General features: G+C 40.2%; 2 protein-coding genes across 7 annotated transcripts in view; both read right to left on the bottom strand.

Moving 5' to 3' along the window:
* LOC143352590 (dystrobrevin beta) overlaps window positions 1-4,428 on the bottom strand; it is a 40,466-nt gene extending 36,038 nt beyond the window's left edge. For all 5 annotated transcript variants that reach the window (XR_013081968.1, XM_076785213.1, XM_076785212.1 and 2 more), the window contains exon 1: window positions 4,310-4,428. The gene's annotated coding sequence lies outside the window, so the exon portion shown is untranslated. The remainder of the gene's footprint in view (window positions 1-4,309) is intronic.
* Window positions 4,429-5,000: 572 nt separating this feature from the next.
* LOC143352589 (uncharacterized) overlaps window positions 5,001-16,904 on the bottom strand; it is a 35,062-nt gene continuing 23,158 nt past the window's right edge. Inside the window, exons 7-19 of one of the 2 annotated variants that reach the window (XM_076785209.1) lie at window positions 16,788-16,877; window positions 15,751-15,867; window positions 15,574-15,681; window positions 14,720-14,924; window positions 12,388-12,603; window positions 11,687-11,865; window positions 11,276-11,425; window positions 9,933-10,134; window positions 9,595-9,696; window positions 8,876-8,977; window positions 6,348-6,515; window positions 6,191-6,259; window positions 5,001-6,119 (exon numbers count right to left, since the gene is read on the bottom strand). In XM_076785209.1, coding sequence (XP_076641324.1) covers window positions 6,001-6,119; window positions 6,191-6,259; window positions 6,348-6,515; window positions 8,876-8,977; window positions 9,595-9,696; window positions 9,933-10,134; window positions 11,276-11,425; window positions 11,687-11,865; window positions 12,388-12,603; window positions 14,720-14,924; window positions 15,574-15,681; window positions 15,751-15,867; window positions 16,788-16,877 — 1,827 coding nt within the window. In that variant the 3' untranslated portion in view covers window positions 5,001-6,000. The remainder of the gene's footprint in view (window positions 6,120-6,190; window positions 6,260-6,347; window positions 6,516-8,875; window positions 8,978-9,594; window positions 9,697-9,932; window positions 10,135-11,275; window positions 11,426-11,686; window positions 11,866-12,387; window positions 12,604-14,719; window positions 14,925-15,573; window positions 15,682-15,750; window positions 15,868-16,787; window positions 16,878-16,904) is intronic. The other variant, XM_076785211.1, reaches the window with a different exon arrangement.

Genomic DNA, 16,904 nt, shown 5'->3' with positions numbered 1-16,904 from the left:
CATCGGAATTATATCATATTTGGTTTCATTTTAATCAGCAAAATGCCACGAATATATTGGTAAAAGTTTCATAGAAAAATAACGAAAAATAAAGAAGTTTTGTAATTGGATTAGTAGTGGTCTTCTGATCTCACACCGATATAGCCGACAATGTGTAACCCACTCCTCGCCGACGACGATTCTCGAGTTTCGCTGTCCTCTTCTCCGTGCAACATTATATCGGAGACGGATATTCTCTCCGTTTGAATGCCAGTCATTTTGGTATGCCATAGGTTTCTTATGAGTTTTACGCGGGATGACTCTTAGGTTTCCAGCGTGCCCTGTGTATTTCAAATGGGACGCTCGGCGACAGCCACCGATTCGTATGAGTGTCAGCGGTAGTGAGTTACAACGATAATTTACTGTAGTGCGTAGAACTCCGTCCCTGTTCCCGTGCCGCTACTGCCGGCCCACTAATTCTACGGCTGCACGTAGTAGTAGGAAGTGGGAAGAGGTTTGACTAATGGTGGGCACCTTGCGGTTCTCGGAGGGGAACCAGTCAGAACTCCCTGCCCTTGATTATTACATGTGTGGCGTAGTCGAGGTAAAGGTAAATGCAAACCATCCCAACACCAAAGATACCCCAAAGTTCACCATGACGAAAATAGACAAGGAGGAGATGAAGCGTCAAAATCTGCTTGGTTAAAGCACGAGTCAGTCCCACTGTTCTCTCACCACTCGCTTGTCAATGCTTTGATCTTGGTGATGCGACCACGGTAGACGAGGATAGAGAATAAATATAATATAATGTAAGCAGACGAAAACAGTGTCCCGCTCGCGAGAATTCAACTGCTGGTTCCCGAACGGATGTAAATTTAAATGTGCACTACTGTATTCGGTAAATTCCTAAGATTTTTCAATTCACCTATTTCATTCGTTCTTTTATTGCTACGGATCCGAGATGTGTCCACAACTTTTAATTCTACAATCTTTAGAATTTTTAACAATATTAACATTAATGTTCCAAATACATTCTCATGCCTGCTTTGATAACAAAAAATGTTCAATCAAAATTGTCAACGTGACTACTGGATGAATTATTAGCTCCCGTGTAAAAAAAGATAAATACCATTATACTGATGTTTTTATGTTTTTGCATTTCAACACTTCATTTGATCCATCTTGTTATAGCGTAACTATATATATATATACAGGGTGATTCAGCTAACAAGCGTGCCACCCAAACTGAAAAAAATGGTTGAAACAAAAGTTATAAGCTGAACCACTCTGTACATGTACAATAGTTTGTCTATTAACAGGTAAATGCAATACAAATTTTAATAATTTTTTTGCAATACAGTTGATTTATTTAGCTTCAGAGAGATGCATTTATTTGAGAATATATATTCAGTAACGTTTAACCTGCATTCATTAGAGATTGTTGAGGCTCAACGCTTTGAATACACCAGAGCGAAACATTATTCGGTGAAGTAACCAAACGAATCTTGTCAGGCTAACTTGTGTAATTTTATCGTGGCTCATTTTGCACGAAAGCTGGCTCGGTCTGGAACAAAACTTTCTGCAGATCTGGTCAATATCACCGCGGAGCCAGACAATAACGCGAAATGCTTGGCAAATATAATAGAAGCAGCAGTGACAAATAGAGATGAAACTAGATATGTCGCGTCGGCTACTATAGTAGTGACAACTCGTTATTTTACCGTGCCCATGGTGTCGTATTCACACATATTCGCGCATGAACGAATTTTCATTATCGACAGATACGTGGCTATAGTGGACGGATTCCAGCTCGGCCAATGGCAACGCCACGCTCAGTGGGACCTGTCGCCGAGCCAGAATTCGATCGCTATTGGTACTCTGATTGGTCCGTATTTTCCGGTAACAACTCGAAAACAAAGCGTTTCGACGCAAATTGGCAAAGAAGAAAGGTGCTTAGAACCATCTCGGAATCACCTCTTTTTTTCGACGCTTTTTTTGGGACACCCTGCGTGCGTGACTGCGCGCACGCGAGTGTGATGTGATTCTAATATACGTAGATAATTTCACTCCGGCGATGGAGGCAAAACCAACAAAATACGCTCATCAGTAAACGTGTTAATAATAATACAGTGTTTTCTCGATATATGTCCACAACACGGACCCAGCCAGGAACATATATCGGCTAGAATTAAAAGATTCTATTCTTTGATACACTGTCGAACGTAGAAAAGGACAGCGAGAAGTTTACACTCCTCGGCGACCAAGGTCACTCGAGTTTTGGGGTCCCTTACGGGGTATATCCCGCGGCAGAGGGGATAGTTCTGAGACATTTATCGGCTAGATATTTGGGACATATATCAAGAAAAGACTGTATTTGCAAGTAAAACGTACCTCTGCTGTGGTTAAACGAGAGGATACTTTATGTTTATGTTTTTAGAACTCCTAAACATCCATGCGGATCGACATTTTGGCCTTGCTTTTCTACACGAGGTATTACTGTTACTAATACTATTTACTATTACTGTTACTATTTGTTACAATCATCGAACGACGATTAAACCCTGCTGAAGTTCATTAGGAGTATGACCTTGAAAACATGTGTAAAGATTGAGGACATTGGTGGTGGGTCCCCTAAACCGCATTTTTTCTAAAAACTATGTTATTTGTCGTTGTTTATTATTACAGTAATATGCAATGAATTCCTTTAGTTACTACTGAAAGAGAAGTCCGCGTGAACGCGTTAAAAGAAACCGTGTAAATACGAATCGCGTGAGAAATATGCCGTGTAAAATGACACCCGAAGAAGATGATTTAGTATCGTAGATTTTGTTGGAAACCTTTATTACGAGTCTGACTCGATATTTTCGGACAAAGGCTTAAAATGACTGTATTTATGGATTTTGGATGTTCTCGCAAGTATTATACACGTACATATACATACACATACATCTATGTATACGAGGGAACAGACGCGAAGTATGCGGCTCAGGGGTTAGGAACCTCCCGGATATCGAGTTTTCGAATTCGTCGACCAGCCATTTTCTTTGGTGCTACATGTTCCTGGCGAAATCGCCATCATCGGTTAACATACGAATTGCCGAAAGGATTGTTCGTGAAAAGACAAGAAATAAGGAGATCCTAGTGCAAGCAAGTCGTAAGTCGCAGGTTGCTAGAGAATAAGGAACGTGCGGATGCCTAAGTTTGAATCAATACAATAAGTGGGCCAGGTGGGGGGTGTGTAAGATCGCCCGAGGAGACAGAGGAACGGCCGGGAATGTGGGACAGTTTCTGTGCGTAGATACAGGGGAACGTGCGAAAAGGAGCGACCAAAAGGCGCGGTCAATTTCGGATTCGTCGTAATCGAGATACACGTCGATCTTCAAATCGACCCAACGTGACAAAAACATTCTGCTAGGCGCAATAGGATAGATAAAGGTTGACAGTAATCCCAAATTATCGTACCGGTATCGAACGATTACAAAATTTCAATCTGCCGAAGCTGAAGATGTCACGAGAATGTAGTATTTAATCGGGTTACAGATTGATTTCGGGTATGACGACGAGTACGTCGCCGCAAAGCCGTTCACGCTCCAGAAGCTTCTACCGATATTAGACTACCGCGAATCAATCGGGAATAATGTTTTGGACCGGTGCCGAGCAGAGGAAGTAACGCGTGTCAGTGGAGCACCGTTTAACATGGGGGAACAAACACTTCGTTTGCCAGGTGGGACGTATTTACACGAGCCACACGAGCCGCACGAGCCGCGCCGAGACGGTGTCCGTTATATTACACGTAACGACGCATATGAAGTTAATCTTATTTGGCAGGGCTTATCGTTGCCGTTATAATATGTACGCTGTAACGGTTAATAAATAAGGAGACGACTCGCGAAGAATGAAAAAATCCAATCGTTAAAACTCATCGAATAGGTTATCTACATTACCGACGCACGAATCCGAATAGCAAATTTCAACTGCTTTTGTGCTTATGTCCTTTCTCGTTTCTAGAATACCGCGGTATTCTTATTTACCGATAAACAAACGAATAATTTCATCATTCGCATGAGTCATTTTCGGTCATGTCTAAAAATGAAATACAACCACCGACAACTGAGCAAACTGTATAAGCCATTGTTAGAGTTATGTCTAGACGAGTATTCAGACCCACTGTTTCCAGAAGGCTGCATACGGTATGGTTAATCTGCCTAATTACGACGTGGTGTGTTACAAAAAAATATTAGAAAGTACGCATGCAATTCGGATCGAATTCGTCCGTAACGCCGTCACGAAACACGGCAATGTACCTAACCTGGTCTGCCGGTATACATACCTCAGTCGCTTTTGATGCGCGTGTCTTCGAAAAGGGTGAGTGAGTGAGTGAGTGAGTGGGAGAGAGAGAGAGAGAGAGAGAGAGAAAGAGAAAGAGAAAGAAGACAGAGAGAGAGAGAGAGAGAGAGAGAGAGAAAAGGAGAAAGAGAGCGCAATAGGAAGAGAAAAAAGTGCCGACGGGTGTGAGGTTGCCGTTCCCGTGTCGACAAAGATTCCTTTCGTATCGTTCTATCACATACACGTCGTCATTAGGACCACCGCGAAAGTCAGCCAAGCGGCGACAGTAACTACACTTCTCGCGGCACTCGACTGGCTACTGCTGCTCCAAACACGGGAGAGAACTGTCAAGAGGACCGACCGCGTCTTTTCTATGGTCCGTTCAGCCGGGTGCGATTATAAACGAGCGAATTTCTCACGCGAGAACGTGTCCACGTTCGGTCTTCTCTGAACAGAAGCCACCGAACACTTTCCACTGCGAGAATATTACGATAAACAAACTAGGCACAATCTGAACGTAACGTGCATCGCGAGTCTCGCGGCCATCACTGATTCCGACTGGCACTAGACTGTCGGTGGCGCCATCGCTTCTCTAAACGGGCGAACGAGGAATCGGACCATTGCGCGCGTGATAGTTGCCTGATTTGCGGTTAACGCATTTCAAATTTAACCCTTACAGCGCTTTCACACGAAGATACGTACACGAATCACAATGCATGTATCGCATACGTATCGTGATCAGTGATGGACAAGAAGCACTTAAAAAAATATTCAAATGACAAACATATTTTTTCTCCTCGTTAGTTTATAGTTAGGTCAACATCATAGGTTATTAGCGACTATTTTATCAACAGATCCTACTAGCCATCTTCGTGTGGAAGCACTCTTAGGGGATATGCAACCTTGAAAGTTTAAAAGAAGAAATACTGTAGCTTTTTTAAAAATGTCTGTTCTATTACGCGTGTAACTAATTTTCAAAATAAATGGTGAAACATCCAAGGTAGAGATGCGTAAAAGGCGTCTAGTTTTGTAGTTTCAATATATTTTATAACTCTTATTCACATACATATAGTTCTGAATCTGTTTCAAACTTTACTCACATAATTTATAGTCTGATTTACTTACGATGCTAATGAATATTTTTAAAGTTTCAATGGCACACGTATTAAATTCGCAAAATTAAAATTACATAAAATTAATTCTCGTTCGTGTGCTCGGTAAGTGTGTGCGTTACTATAGATAGCATAGACATTCAATTTGAAAGTCTAAAGAGAAATATCTATTTGTCTTACAAAGAATTGTATATTATTTATTTATCATTGTAACATACCATAACATTGTATCTGTACCTAAGAAACATTACGTTGTTCTTGTGAGAGTAATATGTGTCTTGCATTCTATTGAAATATTCGACAACTTGTTTCTTAAAAAGTATTTGTTCGGAACTGAGTATCTCTACAAATATTCGTACAATTGTAGTATAATGACCAGCATAGTAAGTAACAACTTGTATCGATTATTCTTATCTAATATGTATTGTAATTGTCGTATTTAAATACACGTTATTAATAGAGTATTGTCTTGTAATGGCAGTGTCTTGATAGGTTTCTCAAAATATGAGCAGTAAAGTTCATTGTTCATGGACTCGTTAATTGTTAATTGTACTTCACAAGTTTATAAAAATGAAGTTCTGGCTTAAGGCCCCTTTTCATTGGTGCGGATGTACTGTAAATAAGCGGGTCCCGGATAATTGCACAATTCGCAAGACCCAGCCACACCTTTCGGTCCAGGTAGGCCCATCATTCCTGGAGGACCTGTCGACGAATGATACTGAACATATCAGTACCATATTCTGAAAACATGTTTACAATTTTGTATTTTTTACCTGGTCTGCCCGATTCGCCCCGTTCTCCTTGCTTTCCTGGAAATCCAATACCATCGTTTCCCGGTGGTCCTGTTAATACAAAAATCGTTCATGGAAGAAAATGATAGATACATTTATACAATAGCTGATTACGACTGGAAAAGGGCTCGAGTACTACCAGGCAATCCCCTAGACCCGACAGGACCTTCCACGCCGAAGCCCTCCGGTCCTCTATCACCTTTCTCTCCCCGTTCACCAACAGGACCTTGAGGACCCATAGGGCCTTGCGGTCCGGGTAGACCTACGAAGCCACGTTCTCCCGGTAGACCTGGAGGGCCTGGATCACCTAGATTGTTACCAAAAAGACACCACAATTGCGTAATTAAAGAGTATCGCATAGTACAGTAGTGCCTCGTTCGTTGCACGAAACGGGACCGAAAATGTGTGGAAAAATCGGGATTGTGCAACGAAAGGGGTAACCAATCGCGCGAAATCTTTTTCCACTTTCCGATTCCATATCTCCCCTACACGTAGCCATCACAATCCCCGCCAAGACATAATCCCAACAACGAACGAGTATTCCGTACAATTAACGAAGTTGCAACGAGCGAGGTTCTACAGTATTGCTTTTCTCATTATTATTGAAATCTGCAGTCGAATATTCAAAGCGTGTTAAATAATTAATTATCTCATTGGCAGATTAATTATCAATATGCAATATTTATGCAATTTTACATCTCTATCGCGTCTTCATTTGTTCAAATAGTTAAGCATCCATCTATCCAACGAATGCGTCCTCGTTTACTAATAACATTCTCCAACACATATCTGAATTTATAACATCGAATAAACCTTTCTAGAAGAACTTTGTGAGCAGAATATATAGCTGTAAACTTTTCTCTTAATTATCTTGTGTAGTTTTCGAGAAAGTTGATTTTGAAAAAAAAACGCCAATTTTCAACTATAAAGATGCTTTGTACTTTAAGAGTAAGATATACATATAGTATATCTTATTCTTATGGAATTATTATATAGTATATTATTATTATGGAAATGTTTTTAAACAGTGGTTTAGTCTGTACTCAGCATACATTTGATATTTTTTTGTCAGTTTTGTCTATTGTTAACAATCAATTGCTGTCTATTGTTTATTACAGCAGATACAGATCTTGGTTAAAATAATTCTCACAGACTTTCTATCGTATTTAGATCAGTCGAGTCTTCAGGCTACGATAATAATAAAGATTTATATCTTTACAAAAGTAATATATAGGTAAAGAACGAAAGTAAGTATTATTATATTCGCAGCATAATTAGACCAAAAATATAAAATGCGTAACTTTTTCATTTGTTCATAATACTTTAATCACTCACTGTGTTGTAATTGAATGGAATAGTAGATGTTATTTTATAATTTTTATTTGTGCAAAATAATCGGCTAAAATGTGAAATTGCATAAACATCAGAAGTGCAGAGTAAATCGTGAGCAGTAGTAACAGTGGAAAAGAACTTGAAGTATAATACATAGTACATACCTTCTAACAGTACAGGGTGTTTCAAGAATGTTGTATTTCCTTGAAAGAGGTGATTCCTGGTGTTATTTGAAGTAACTTTTTCCTTTGCAGTAATGTTCTCCACGACTTTGTTAACGAAAAACGGGGACCAATCAGAGCGCGGCTACAGCGGACGGATTTCGACACGGCCACAGGTTTCGCTGAGCGTGGCATTCACGTTGGCTGAGCCGCAATCCGTTCGCTGTTGCTGCTCCCTGTTTGGTACGTGTTTTTCATTAATAACTCCTTAACAAAGCCGCGAAGAATATTTTCGCAAAGGAAAAAGTGAATTCAAATACCCTCAGGAGTCGTCTATTTCAAGGAGGTACAACATTTTTGGGACACCCTGTATGCACAGATATGAAATAGAAATGTAGCCTCCCTAGAAATATGTACTTTTCTTTAAATCATTAATGCTCTCTTATTTGAGCCGCTCAATTGCCAAATCGATTAAGTCCGTAAAACTGAAAGTGGAGAAGTATGATGAAATAATATACATTATTTTTCGAAATTCCCTTTAAAATAAAAATTGAAATAAACATTGAATAATGCATACAGACAGATGTAGCTTCCATATAAAGACATGTAGAATGAATAAGAGAGAAGAGCCTTGGTGTAATGAATAGCTGCGGAAATAAATTATTTATTATTCGGCAACCAAAAAAATGTTGTTATTTAATGGTGTTAATCTGTATTATTTGGGAAATTTATTATAACCAAGTGTTTCATTATTATAAATAATTTTCTACCTGTATTTTGTAGTTTTCTCGTTTCCATCATTTTAGAAAATGTAGACATTTATAAAAAAATTATTTGCTGCTTTAAAATGAAATTTCAATTTATAAAAATTGTGGTAGTTGTCGTTACTATTTTAGCTTTCTTTTGTCCACCACTGTACAAGTAATATTTACGAATAAGAATGTTTGTTATATGTAAATGTAAAAATCAAAGTGTTACTACTGCTTTCGGTCTACCTACCCTAATCCTAATGTATTAGTTAGGAATAATGATGCAGAGATAAGACGCAGAGTTCAGTGTCCATGGTGCGTCATGTATCAATGTGCGAGGAGAAGTTTTGAATTTTGAGAATTTTGTGAAATCAAAGAAAGAAATGTGCAGGATAAAAATATTGGTACGTTGCACGAATAGGTACCTGGGATGCCTTGGGTTCCGGCTCGACCAGGACGGCCCTGTCGGACCAGCCCCGGCAACCCGGATGGCCCTCGAAGTCCCTCTGTTAGTTCTTTCAGCCTCTCTGTGACACATGCAGGATTCCATCGTCTTTATCGGAGCACGACAACGTGACGTGTTAAACCTCGATCGACCGATCGATTGTTAATCGAATAGACGCGATTATCGGCGGGTATGCGAATGGCGCCGCTCATGAATGCCAGCTCTAACTAAGAATGAAGATGGAATTTCAAGCAACTCATGGCGGAGCGATGACGACGATGACCATTGAAATGTTCGCTACGACTATTGGCAACATTATGGATGACTTTTATGCGATGGTCCATCGCATCCATTGGCTATGGATTTCCGGAGAAGAGATTATATAGTTTCCCATTAGAGTATCATCTCGATTATCCGAATCTCAACAAGTTTCAAATTTAAATAGCTCACTCTACAGCGATCCATATGCAACATTATTTATTATATGCATTAATAAAGATTAAATCTAACATAGTACCTAAAACATCATTCAAAGAGTTCCATTTCCCTGTTTCGTTCGGATAATCGAAGTTCTACTGTATTGATACTAACAAGATACCAGAAACCCGTAGCACCATCATTTGTATCATCGTTTTCTATGATTGTAGGATCAAATGCAGACGAATGGGATCGATGAACCTCGTTTGATTGGTGGTGTACCTGGACGACCTTGTGGACCAGGTGATCCAGGACGTCCTGGACGGCCTCGGACTGCTGGACCAGGTGGACCTTGCATCAGTGCCGCAATCTCAGTCATTTGCTCTGTATTTGTACGTGTCAATAAAATCACGAATTATCTTTGTATTCCTGACTCATTGTCAGAGACATCGCGATAGTCACCTACTACGAGAGCCTTGTTCTATGACACCAAACTGACACCAAAACTGCAGTTTTCGTCTAATTTACGCAATATTTGTGAATGCGTTATTATAGTTTTGTACATTTCAAATGTTTGAATAGCTGACAATATGAAGCGATTCGTAGAAATAAATATTCACCTCGTAATACAGTTGCGCATATATCCCGAATTTCCGATTCGGTGATACTACGGCCTGGTGGTCCTTGGAGACCTGGCATTCCTGTTTGACCTCTGATTCCTGCTGGTCCTTGTAGCCCTGGTGCACCATCTTTTCCTGGCATCCCTGCCGGGCCTATTTGCCCTTCTGGACCGCGTTCTCCAGGTGGTCCTCTTTCGCCTGGCTAAAAGAATGAGCATTGCAAAAGCGTTGTCGGAATTCTACGAAGTATTCTGCCAATAATGACGAGAATCGTAGTTGCGGAAATCAAACAAAAATAGTGGTCCCATGGAAATCACCGACACAGAAAACATTGACTGACAATATCACTAATAATGACCGAGTAACGAACACATTCTTTACATGGACAGTAACACCTACCTATCACAGATAAATATCTAAATTATACCTTTCTGCAATATACGAGATTCATTGAGAAATTAAGGGAAAGTAACAATTATTAATGTAGGAGTGTGAGGTATGATTATTTATTTATTTGGAAATTTTTCAACAAGAAGGGCGTAGATTAAACTGATAACAAAAATAATATATATGTACATATTGCTACGTCTATACACAATGTTGTATGCTACTTGACTTAACTTCACCTTGCCAACCCAGAAATTTTTAACTTTGATTTATATAGTCCTGTAGATTTTCACGCGAAAATGCCAAAAATCCAAGTTTTAATGTTAGGAATTCACTGGTTCAAAATTTATACGTGTGTAAAGTTGAGCGATTTTACACGTTTTTGACAGATAAGGGCCCCGCCATATTGGTATGCACTCAGATATCGTCCAATGAGCAGAGTCGCGAGGGTTAGACTCAGGGTTAGGTTCGTATGGGGGGGGGGGCATCAGGCTAACCTACGCTTGCAAATCTACGTTATTGACATCACCGCGTGGTGCATAGTACATACTAACATGGCGGTGGCCTTACCTGTCAAAAACACTTAAAATCGCTCAACTTTAAATGCGCATAACTTTTTAACCAGTGAATTCCTAACACTAAAACTTGGATTTTTGGCATTTTCTCGGCAAAATATACAGGATTATATAAAACAAAGTTAAAAATTTCTGGGTTGCCAAGCTGAAGTTCAACCGTAACAGCACCTACATGGTATTACTGTCCATAGAAAGAACGTGTTCGTTACTCGATCATTATTAGTAATATGGTCGGTTAATGTTTTGTTATAGACCAAGACTGCTGTCGGTGAAATCTGTTGTCGATAAAATCTGTTGTCGGTGAATTCTGGTATACGTGAATTATTGTGGGAGAAATCTGTGTCGGTGATTTCCATGGAACCCAAAAATCATAACACTCACTAATCCAGGAGACCCTGGTGAACCTCTGGGTCCACTAATGCCTGGACTGCCGATTTGCAGAATATCATTTGTGTTCAATATGTCTGTCATTGAACCAGAAGATCCGGGTGGTCCAGGTTGTCCGGGTGGACCTGGAAGACCCGGTGGTCCCTGAAGGTCATAATAAAATAAAGCAAAGAAAAACCGCTAATAAACTCATGCACTCATGCAAACTCATGCACCGCTTGTTAAACTCATTTAAAAATAATTATTCTATATGGAACGGGCCTGAAGTAACTAGGGAACTAGGATCGTCACGGGGAGTGAGACGCGCGGCCTGGTTAGGGGGCGTAGCCTTCGAAAAAGTCTCGGATCGAGCAGTTAAATCCCATGCCCGTAGAGTATGTTATTATAATATTGACGTAGATTTACCTGCGCTCCTGGGAAACCTATAGAACCAATTTGTCCATCTAATCCTGGGGAACCTGGTGGGCCAACAGGACCTGGTTTGCCCCATAATCCTGGACGACCGTCTACTCCAGGCATACCGGGAGGACCTTCTGGTCCAGGTGGTCCTGGTATTGCAGAACCAATTGCTGAGCCTGGTAAACCTAAGTGAAGCATTTATATACATATATAGGGTATTTTATTTAACTTGGCCATCTTAAATATCTCGCTAATGTTTTATGATAGGAGAAAAGGTCAGAGGAAAACAGTATCCGGTTCGAAGGGGCAAATGCAGTGATAGGCAAACAAATTTTCTCAAGGTCACTTTTTTCGAGATTTCCAGGTAATCGAAGTTTTTTTCAATGGGACTACGTATTTTCATTACTATAGTCTTACAGCGCATAAAAAAAACAAATTCAACGATGTGCGATATGGTGACCTTCGCGTGATCTTCAACCAGAAAATCATGAAATGTTTGCTATTAATTTGAATACTCGTTAGGGGCCGGTGAATCAAGGAATTTCAATTTCATTGGAACAGTGTGTCATGTAATTGTTCCTAATGCTTGTATACAGACTTAAAAATAAGCGGGATATTTAAGATGGTAAGTTAAGTGAAATACTCTGTACAATGGATTTATTAATATTGTAATATCATGACAATTTTCAAGTTTTGAATGTACGCACCATCGCGTCCAGGTTCACCGCGTTCGCCTTTCTGACCTTGTAGCCCAGGGAGTCCTGGTGGACCAATTTTGCCCGGAGAACCTTGAAACCCTAGCGGCCCTGGTAAGCCTACTAATCCTGTCATTCCTTTCAGACCAGGATATCCGGGAATTCCTGGCTCCCCATCGACACCAGGAATTCCATCTTGACCCGGAGGACCACTTTCTCCTTGTTCACCTTGCACACGTAATAACAAATCAAACGATACTGAAAGCTATTTATATCTGTCTTCAATCACGTATTTGTGCGTACACGATGTAAGGTGAGAAGTAAGAGTAAGAAATTGTGACTTCGGCGTCGTTTCCAAGTTTTTAATAGTTCTTGAACGTATCATAGTCTCTCATTACTATGCAGGGTGTCCCAAAAATGTTGTACTTCCTTGAAAGGGGTCATTCCTGTGATTTAAAGTAACTTTTTCTTTTTTATTAAGTTATTAGCGAAAAGCACGGACCAATCAAAGCGTGACTGCTAGCGGCTTGCGCTGAGCCTGGCGTTGGCATTGGCTGAGCCAGAATCTGTCCTCTGTAGCCGCGCTCCGATTGGTCCGTCTTTTTCGTTGATAACTCCTTAACAAAGCCTCGAGGAACATTATCGTAAAGGAAAATGTTACTTCAAATTACCCCTGGATTCATCCCGTTCAAGGAAGTACAACATTTTTGGGACACCCTGTATAATGATAGAATGTCCGAGTGCTAACAATTAGATCCATGTTAAGAGCCGCTATTCGGTTCGATCACGTGAACGGCACACATTCAGTGATTAATAAAAGGAATGAGATTACGGGCATTGCAACAGATTGCAACAAATTGATTTATAATCATCTTTGAATGGCTGTATTTAGGTCGACAACTCTGCGCGTTTGTCTCTCTGCGCATCGCCTTTGTGTCATCTAAACTGTGTACTGGAATTAATATTTTGCATGAAATAGGATGCAGCAAACGAAAATTTAATAATAACAATTTATTTTTTATAATGATGGATATATTATGCAAAATACAAAAATTTAAAGTCAAGAGAAAGTTAAAGTCTAAAATTCTAGGAAACAAATGTAAACACCACTAAATGTAACACCTCATAAAGTTGGATTACTAAAGATTATAAAAGAGATAAACATTTACTTCAACATTAAAAATCAGAACCAGAGTCGCCACTATAAGACTTAAAACTGTCCCCACTTTACCTTCCCCTTCTATGACGCTATTCCCCCACGCTTTCGCCGCGGCCCGGTCACGTGACATGTTCGTCACTGTCTTGCACATGATTAATCCGGTACTGGCAGAGAGAGGGTAAATTTTTCCCCTGGATTCAAGTTAATTCTTCTCACCTGGCGACCCTCAATAGGACTCGTGTTTCACACGTTTAAAGGAACTTTTTAATTACATTGATCAATATACTATCTAAAAATAATTTAAAAATTTCTGAACAAAGGCAATCGTGAAATAACAAAATTAACTTAAGAAAATACATAATTATTGTTACTTGCATATAACTATATTAAGTTGCATTCGCAAAAATATAAATAAATTAAGTGAAAACAAAATGATGTCACGTTATGATAGTTTAATGTTTCTGAATGGTTCTCTTAGGTATAAAATCCAAGTATATCTATGAATTTAGTATTCGACGTAAAAATCTTGATAAAGGGGCGATAGGGCAAGTAGAAATACTTGCGCAGTTAAAGCTGTTAAAACGAGTGGGCTCGACCTTTAAATACATGAACGTTGACACACTTTATTAAAGGGAATTATTTCTTCTTAAGTGTCAGTGACCTTTTCAAACATTGGAATTAGCGCATTAGCGGACTCGAAGCATAAGAGATTGATTTATCGTTCGTTCCCAGAGAACTAGCAATGAAAACATGTGATCCAGATAGAATACTCAACTTTCTTACTACAAATACTATACATTAATGGCTCAATATTACGTCAATAAATGTAATTAATGTGTCCTCATGTACTGTAATTAAGTATTTTTCATAATAGAATCTACTCCAGAATCACAGAATTAACGAGTTTACACAGTTTTGCGGAATAGGACAAAGATTAAGCGCTTTACGTTCACCGACAGACAGACATGTATAATGTATTTAGCGGTGAATCATTGTGCACATGGACATGTACAATTTCGAACGATTCTAACGAGATTGAATTAGTTTATGCGGCACTTGAAGGATTACTTGTCGGATAAATTAACCTAATCGCATTTAATGGTAACATTTGATATTCCCATTATTTCGACCCAGATGGATGAGTTTGTGATCGATGGTGTCCTAGGAATGAATGTCAATGGGTACCTTTTTGACCTTGTTCCCCTCTATCGCCACGCTCACCCTTTGAGCCTTTTTCGCCTGGATAGCTCTGAGGATTTGACGGAATCGCGATTCGTGATAAAATGTCGCTGTAATCACTAACATTCCCAGGTGGACCTGGTAAACCAGGATGTCCCTGTGGTCCTGGAAAGCCCTGATCTCCTTTCAGCCCAGGAAATCCCATATCCCCCTTTTAGGAATAAAACTAACGTGAACACTAGCATTGATTGCTTTCAGAATACAGTTTTCTTTCGATATAAGACGATGGCTTGGGGCGTCGATCAGCGTATTGCGAATTAGGGTACCTATTCGGCTTGATATTGTTCTTGAGTGGGCTAAGAGTTCGTGGGTCCCGCAAAGTTGTCTGGTAGACCATAAAGTGATTGGCCGAGAAGCAATAGTTTTCGTTAGAAAAGAATAGAATATGACCATACCTTTTTGGCGGCTGCGGAAAATGTGTGAGTGAGAGAGGGAGGAAGAAAAGGAAAGGGTGCGTTTCATCGTGGGCTCGCTAGAGGACTCACCAATAACCGCTATCTAGCGGGCCCTGCCTTAGCAGCCGGGATATCGGAACTTCCAATTCAGAAGGCGGTTGAGGACTGTATATTACAATAGGGAACGGTGACGTATCAGGTGGTAGCAGGAAAGGTGTTGACTATTTGTTCATCTACTGGTGAGCGTAGGAGGTAGCCGTAACACCCTCTCGTTCTGGCACTAAGCGGCACCGAACGGACAACTTCAAAAGAAGAAGAGGGGATATAGATTTTCTTGTTGCGAAAAAAACATCGTCGTCTTATATCGAAAGAAATCTGTAACACACATTAAGTTAATGAACGCACTCGTTCACCGTGTTCTCCCTTTGGGCCAGGGGGGCCAATTAACCCAATAGATCCTTTAGGGCCGGGTAGCCCAGGAAAACCTCGAGCACCAGTCAATCCTGGAGGCCCCTAAAATCGTGTAAGTATTGTATATTATAATAAGTCATAATAGAGTTGAACGTATTCATGAATACGCACGATTCTTCCTTTCTCCCCTGGGGGTCCAGCTAGACCCGGTTGACCAAATGGACCAGGCTGACCTGTTGACCCAGGTGGCCCGGAAGGCCCAGGCAGCCCTGGCGAACCGGGAATACCCTGATACAAAGGAGATTTTTATTACATGAAGAGATAGTCGTTTGATAGGTAACAATAGCCCTAAAAAAATCTATAAACGAGTCATGCAAGCCGAAAGGAAGACATTGCTTTTGAGGTATTGTACATGGTGGGGCATTTAAGAGAGCCGGTTTGCCGCCTTAATCACACACACGTAGAAGAAACCCATATACGTATACGAATTTGCAAGGCTTCACGGGGAATCAAACTGACGCTTCAATATCGCAATAAGCAATTCAGAAGTGATCAATTCGGTTTCCTAAAAGTCCAATTTAGGACTGTTCGGTCTCTAAAATGCCTATTTTTATATAATCGTGGAGTAATTTGTAATATTCGGCGGCATACTGCCTGTCACGAGGCGTCTGGAACTTCAGCTTGCGGTTCCGACTTTTTTCACTACTAGCGCCACTGTCGCTGTCAGGTCGAGTCCCTGTGAACCCTTGCAAATTCGTATACGTGTATGGGTTTCTTCTATGTGTGTGTGGTTACACAGAGTCATCAAGGCGGCAAACCGGCCCTCTTAAATGGGAACACCCTAATATCTCTCTTATTAATGACTTTATAGAATTCATTTCCTCAGAGATTTAAAAATATCTCGAGATTTAATGATCGAAACCGTGTCGTTATACAGGTCAATGATTTTGCGTAAAAGAAGTATGCCATTTCATTTAAAAAAGTACTGATAACTTTCCTGAACTTTCTGAAAAGATGACCTCGGAAGAAATAAATAACCTTAGCATGTGTTCCCTAAGATATTACAACATTCTTCTGTAAACTTTTTCCATAAAATCATTCATAGTGGAGATATTTAGATGTTCTCATTAGAATGCTTCTGCATGTGTACGTAGGTGGTTGCTTCATTTGAAAAAAGTGTTTACGAATAAAAGAAATTCGTGACTCACATTTGTGCCATTAATTCCTGGAGGTCCTTGTGGACAGATAATTTCACAGGACGCTCTCCGCTGGGGTAATAAAGGGCTGCTAAGGCTCTTCTGCAATCACGTTAATTACTACCGTGG

The sequence above is a fragment of the Halictus rubicundus genome, chromosome 3 (assembly GCF_050948215.1).
Source record: "Halictus rubicundus isolate RS-2024b chromosome 3, iyHalRubi1_principal, whole genome shotgun sequence".
NCBI lineage: Eukaryota > Metazoa > Arthropoda > Insecta > Hymenoptera > Halictidae > Halictus > Halictus rubicundus.
This window is presented reverse-complemented; position numbering and strand designations above follow the sequence as displayed.